Source organism: Electrophorus electricus, chromosome 1 (assembly GCF_013358815.1).
Source record: "Electrophorus electricus isolate fEleEle1 chromosome 1, fEleEle1.pri, whole genome shotgun sequence".
NCBI classification, from domain to species: domain Eukaryota; kingdom Metazoa; phylum Chordata; class Actinopteri; order Gymnotiformes; family Gymnotidae; genus Electrophorus; species Electrophorus electricus.
The window spans coordinates 7,283,677-7,290,611 of record NC_049535.1 but is presented as its reverse complement, the minus strand read 5'-3'; the positions used below and the strand labels follow the sequence as shown (position 1 = coordinate 7,290,611).

The 6,935-nt window shown below is 38.6% G+C and overlaps 1 protein-coding gene across 3 annotated transcripts; it reads right to left on the bottom strand.

The window, feature by feature from the left end:
* On the bottom strand, window positions 1–6,935 carry slc35c1 (solute carrier family 35 member C1). 3 transcript variants are annotated; one of them, XM_027023917.2, is made up of 3 exons: window positions 6,231–6,511; window positions 5,623–6,134; window positions 1–2,674 (listed from the first exon to the last, which is right to left on the bottom strand). In XM_027023917.2, coding segments are annotated over exons 1-3 (1,086 nt in total). In that variant the 5' UTR covers window positions 6,233–6,511; the 3' UTR covers window positions 1–2,102. The 3 variants fall into 3 exon arrangements, with proteins under 3 accessions (XP_026879718.2, XP_026879717.2, XP_026879719.2); XM_027023918.2 differs by lacking the exon at window positions 6,231–6,511 and adding an exon at window positions 6,858–6,935 and having other exon boundaries at window positions 2–2,674; XM_027023916.2 differs by having other exon boundaries at window positions 5,623–6,511.

The following is a 6,935-nucleotide window of genomic DNA, read 5'->3' as shown; positions in this document are numbered from 1 at the left end:
AAACTGTCACATTTGTCCTATATACTTTTGAGAATGTAATTTCTTTTTGGAATAATGACACTTTGTCCTTACACTTTGACACTTTGTGAACAGATACAGAGACAATATAATGCCAAATAAATTAGCACAGCGGACAAGAGAGCTCATCTTTTATTGAAAAAAAAGATAGAAACATAATGAAATAGCCCAGATAGTTAAGAATAAACAATATCAAATTTAACGTGTTTTTTAATAAATATGTTTTCTTGGGTAGGATTGGTGTCGAAACCAGAGTGCGCTGCAAAAACCTGCACTGTCAAGCAATTCAAGCTATATGGTTAGGTCACGCTTGCCACCTAGTGGCAGTAAATATGAATTATTTATATATCTGCTGGTAACTGGGCTTAATTTAGACGCATATTGGAACAGCAATGCTGATCCCAAGTCTTTTGAGTTTCTTTATAAATACCAGACCTGACAATGCTTTAATGATGAACATTCTTAAACATCATGTGTATACATACATTGGAAAGGGGCCTAACCACTAAAGGTGTACCAAAAGAAAGTCAAAGATTTGTAATTTTGTTTAGCAACAACAACAACAAAAAAACCCCACACAAAATTCAGTTAAAGGGCAGTATAATTTAAATTATGATAAAATTAATGTAGTTGTAGATATGCAGATGTGAACAACACTACATTAGTAGTACTAATCAATATGATGACAAGCAGGAGCAGTTTGATGAACAGTGAAGAAATACCAGTAGAGAACTTTAAAACGCATTATGTTGATTGGTACCACTGGTAATATGTCTCCTTAGACCCACCCACATGGTGAGAGTGGGCTATTTGTCCTTTAACAGTCTGATGAATGGGTGCCAGTGGGGAAGCCATGGAGATTAATCAAAACTACATTTCAGGTTGTTTGTTGTTCACTGTTCCCTTTTGATTAATATAATGCTCAAACTTTAGTTACTGTGACAATGCTAACATGACAAAGGTTGTGAGCTTCAAATTGCCCTGTTGAAGAACATTCACTTTGTGTCCCATAATTCTGCTACTGGCCATAAAGACTCCAGAGAGACTTTTTGCACACTCTCACACGAACTAGAAAGACTACCTGCACAAAGAACACAACCCCACAACACACAAAAGGAAAAAAAACTCAAGTAAAAAAATCTTCACCTTACAGAGCATAAAACACAAATCAATCATACTTCTACTACAAACTGAAACCTGACATTCATGTGTAGTGTAGACACTACTTCAGTTGCAGAACTGGTACTACAAAAATCTAATAATCTTGGAAAAGGCAACACAACCCTAATAAAGAAGGTCAGCCATGTGGAGAGTTCAAACTCACGGCTGGAATTATTGCATTTTCCTTCACCACTTCAGACTGAGAAGTGTAATTGTACTGGCCCATCATAAATCTACCACCGCTCGAGGCCAGTCTGATATATTAGTGAATAATCTAACACTTACAATGAGGGACAAGGCCTCATAAATAAGATGATCATATGAAAGTACTTAAAAACAGTGTCCCACGGTCATAGGTGCTGTCTATACGATGTGCCTCCTACTTATTTAAGCTTTTAATTACTTCAAGCTGATTTACTTAAAGGAAGGCCTGCTCCTCTATATTGTTCACAGGTAAACACTTAAGCATCTGGTAGTTATGGCCCTAAACTCCAGATTACAGTTGTTTGCTTCTCAATTCACTGTCTAGCATGTGCACATTACCATTCTTTAGAAGGACAATATAAGCACATTAAGCTTTTCTGCTCAGTTGTTCTTCCATGTAAAATCTGAAAAGGACATTTAAATCTGTTAAGAAAATATATTCCTGAAGGCATGTTTAAAAGTGTTCACATAAGTAAGATGCATTTCATCATCTTTAAATTATGGTACAAATAAACATACACACACACAGTACACAAAGTCACACAAATATGCAGTATAACATCTATATAAACTATAAACTTTTTTCCATAAATCACCATTATAAAAACATTATAAACATAATGTTCTTCCCCAATATTCCCAGTAATAAAGTTAATTTCAGAACATCATCCCAGTAACATAGGCATTTATATCCGATCTCAGTTTGAAACATTTCTTCTTCATACCCCTGAGTCTTCTCTACTTTGCTTCTCTTCTGTTGATGATGAGTCCTCAGGAATCTGTGTCTTCTTCATCTCCAGGCCTTTGACCCAAGTGTAGGCAAATGACCCACCGAGGACCATCAGGTTGCTAGTCCACCACAGCAGGCTCTTGCTAGTGGCATAATATGCAACAGCCAGCACAGTCTGAGCACAGGCTTTGGCTGTGCCCGACACATTGTGTGTCAACGGACTGGTGTACTTGATCTGGAGACCTGTTACATAGCCAATAGCAAAGCCAAACATGCCACCTATGACCATCATGCCCCAGAAATGCAAATCCCCCAGACGGGAGAACCCAGCAACATGGCCCAGCTCTCCGAAAAGGACGAGGAGTGGTATAAATAGGACACAGGCGTTCAGGTTGTTGTAGTAAGAGAGCTTCCAAATGCTGCCATCCACCACTGGCATCACCTTCTTAGTGTAGATGGCATTCAGGGAGACGCAGGCACTGGCAATAACACCGAAAATGACTCCAGACCAGGAGAGGGAGCCTGCTTCACCCTCCTGATCCACTCCAAGCCAGAAACCTCCTGGAGAAGAAGAAGCAGACCGGCTTACAGTTATGCTAATGAAATGATGAAGTTCCTCCTTCCTCCTTCTCTGCTTTTCTAAATTCTCGCACCTGAGCAGTTGCTCAGGTTTCTGCTGCATGCCATGTTTCCTCCTGCTGCTCATGAATATAAACTAATAATCAATCACCACTCTGGCAATGTGGCCTAATTAAATGCTTTCCACGAATCACCTGACCCGAGCTGCCGTTGTATCTACTCTATCATGTCCCTATGCTCCAATGCTCTTAGCCTTCAATGCCCTCTCTTCCCCCCCCCCCACTTTTGTGACTAGTGAAGCCACATTATCACCACATCCTTAGACCCTAACAAAATCACCATGTGACTTGCATTAGCACATTTATATTCTTTAACTAAGCTTGCCAGCAGCCACTCCAGTATCCCTCTCCCATCCCATGCCATGCCACTCTACTTCAACAGCATGGCTCATCTAGTCATTTCCCTATAGCCTTATACACCATCCTTATATACCATCCTCATAAACTGTCAGTAGCCACCTTATACCAGGCAGCAAGCAAAACCGTAGACAACAACTTCAATATGCCTGGCAAAAATTACATATTAATGCTATTAACAGCCTTCAACATCTCCTTCAGCCCCAAAACTTGCTCTTTACCATTCAATGCTGCACCATACCTTCTGCCTAAACCCTTAAATGTTTTTTATAGTATGAAAGCTAATCAATTCTCCCTCCATCAAAAAACCTTCCTACACAAGCGTTCCTTTCACAACTAATACACTTCTAGACTTACTGGGTTTAACCTTTATCCTTGCCCACCTAAGATAATCATTTAACTTCTCTATGATCTGCCAGCTACATGGCACAGTAAGTTGCCCATGCCATTATGTCTACCATGAATCTCCTGATTGGAGGGAGCCAGGTACCATCCTGCAGCCTCTCTTCACCTAAAGCCCATTTAGAAGCCCTAATGATCATCTCCATCATAAAAGCTGATGGTCAAAAATTCAACTTGCCATTATGCCTATTTTCATACTAATTGCTGCCAGGATGTAATATACACCTCTGTATTAAAATAAAACTGAATATCTTCAAAATAAACCTCAACTGTAATCCTATGTGGTACCTGGAAAAACTCAAATGTTTTCCCTAAGAGATCATGAGGTACAGAGCCAAATGCATTAGCCAAGTCTAAGAATACCAAGAATACATCGGTAGGTCTCTCAACTCCTTCTTTGCTGTCTGAATCTGATGTCAGATCACACCAATATGCTCCAAACAACTTGCAAAGCGTGACATCTCTGCCTTTTTCACTGATGTGTCAAATTGCATTAGTCAACCCCTTTTTTTAATTCAAGTAAACTGTGAAGTATATAGGACATGATTTTAAAAATATTTTAACAATGGCATCAGCACACTGTGTATTAGGTCCCTGAGAAAACCTGTTTGAAAAACTGCTTTCCTAACTTGAGTCTTATCTGTGTTTACATTGACCTCCTGTTAGTCACTTCATGAGACACTCCGTATCACCCCATTACTCCACCCCATCTCTGTCTGTTTGGCAAAGAAAACATAGAAAAATTCGGTAAACATTGTGCACCACCAGGTGTGGATTAAAGCACGCTGTGCTGCCAAAAATCCATCATGACGAAAAATGAACTAAAGAAAGTTAACACTAGAAGTGTCTTTCCAAAATGGAGAGAATTACATGAGAGAAAACAGAGAGAATACATGCAAAGGGGATGAAGTTGGATGCATATTAAGTGACGTTCATCCTGGCTCAGGACAAAAATTTGTATAATGCATTGGACTGTTTGAATGACAGACATTACATAATGAATCATAGATCTTCACCACTTACATATATTACTGTGAAGCATTTTCAGAGAAATATATGCAAGGATGGCCAACTGCAACAAACACCTTTGCAGCTAACAAAGTGAACTAGCTAACAAAAGCAATGACTGATAAACCCATGGGAGCTGATTATAAAGAAATGCTGGAAATATATAGTATAAGTCCATACATTCATCCTCTGTATTTAAATATGAAGTGTTTATTGATAAACAGCCTACCTCATCGTTTAAAAGCAAAGTAATGACAACTTTGGTAATACTAGTAAATCATAAACTGAGCTCCACTGGACACCGAAGATCTTAGAGGCACACTATGTTCATCTGCAGGAATGGAAGGCAAATGCAAAGAGTAAAAATATCTTTCTAAGGAGAACTGTAAACATTCATTCATTGAATATTTATTTATTCATTAAACCACATTCCATTTCCCTGTATCTCTCCTCACCCATGGACAGAGCAGTTATAAAAAGCATATCAGGCAATGAAATACCATGTATGACTATGCATGTGACAAACTTGAACAGTTTTGTTGTGCTCCCTCCCCCTTTGCGCTTAACCTGACAGCAAGTTATACCTTGGACAGAATGTGACATTTCATCATAAGACATCAAGACCTAAAACTCCAGTAGAAGTTAGAGACGATATTCATAACATTTAGCTGGTGGTGCTAAAAATACTACTGGCCTGACATTTTCCCATGACATATATAAATTGCTTCTAAGTTTTGTGGACATGGTCAATGCCAGAGAAAGCATGTTGCAAGGATAACATTATTTTAAATAACAATCCTTGCAAAATACATTTTGCATTGTATTGCTGGGTATCAAAGTTATTGTTGGGTTGCTGCTTGCAGAAAAAAAAAATTGTCAGTACTAAGTTAAGGGTACACTGATCATCTCAAATCAGAGTAAAACAATAGAGTGTTGGACTTTAAGATGTAGGCCTATTCATATCAGCTGTCAGGAAGTAGTGGTCCTCATGTGATATATGAACTTGAGTTTAGGAGTCATTCTACAACATGAAGATTAATGTCCCCGAGGGAGGGTTAAGTGGGTATTCTACAGATCACATACTTAGAAAGTAATATAACTTACCTAAAATGACTCCACAACACAAGAGTGCGTAAAGAGAAGTAGTCTGCTTGAGAATAACGTAAGACAATAAAACGTTAAAAACCGTGCTAAGTGAGCGTCCAACTGTGTAGAAGGCGACTCCCACGTTCTTCAGGCACAGGTTGTTAAACGTGATCATTGCAATAAATACGACAGACAGCGGTAGAATCTCTCGGGAAACTTTTAGATCCAGTTTTATGGACGGGAAATCCACGTAGCCTGGCCACAATTTCGAGAAAATGTTCATAAGCCAACAGAGACAGACGCTTATGACACACTGGAAGAATGTTACAAAAAGTGGGGCATCTAGCTCCTTGCTGTCCAGCAGATAATTATTGATAAACACCATGGTAATTGAAACAAACCAGTAGAGCGCCACTACCAGCGCAATCTTTATAGCGCGTAGGATAAACGGCTCTCCTTTTATATCTTGGTCCATTGCGTCTGTATCAGTCAGCGCCATTCTTAAAATTCTTGATCTCTTCAGCTGTGTCCTGTTCATTGTTAAAGAGACAACAGAAAGAACGAAAAGCGTAAAGACCAAGTGAAAGTCCTTAGATATGTAATATTACGAAGTAACTATAGCTCACATCCAATGTATCCGAAACCCGTATCAGTGAACTGATGACACAAAAATGTGTTCGAGAAAAGAAGTCTGCGCAAATCATTACATAGTCCAAAAATGTATTATACGTAAAATGAAGTAGGAGAATAGTACATAGTCACAGTATTTATTTCCTACAATTAATCATTTATAGATCGGCACCTAATACTAATAACAATATTAAGCGTTATTTGTGTAGCACTTTTAGGTGCTATCCTAAAATTCACGCTAGAAGTAAAATAAAATAAAGAAATCTGCGCTGCTTGAACGAACCCTAAAACAGTGCATGACGATTTCCGGGTCTAAAAGCGTGACCTCTTAAAGTGGTAGCGTTAGTTTGCCTGTTAGGCTACTCATTGCGATCGCATTTGCTATTGAACACAATAGTTACACAGAATATACTACAATAAAATCCAGAATAATGAGAATAGAAAAGAGCAATAAAGCCAGTTACATTAAGTCATATGATCAGGACTATAGGCTTAGATGTGCCGTTAGTAGCGTATAAAGAAAAACAGCCCTGTGTAATTCAACCATGCTTATATTGGAGATCTTCACAAGATATAATTTGAAGCAAGATCATTTCGAAGAGGTACATCAACTTATATATTACCTTAATGAATTATTCACTCATCGATGGCGCGCGTTGTTGACTACTCCAAGTCAAAACGAGGAAGTAAGTTTATTTTCT

What these genes read in the sequence shown, in the direction of transcription:
- slc35c1 (XM_027023916.2), bottom strand. Translation starts at nt 6,142, where the DNA reads ATGAACAGGACACAGCTGAAGAGATCAAGAATTTTAAGAATGGCGCTG. An exon ending in GTGTTGTGGAGTCATTTTAG is followed by an intron (nt 2,675 to 5,622) that starts GTAAGTTATATT and finishes CTTCTTCTCCAG; the next exon opens with GAGGTTTCTGGCTTGGAGTG.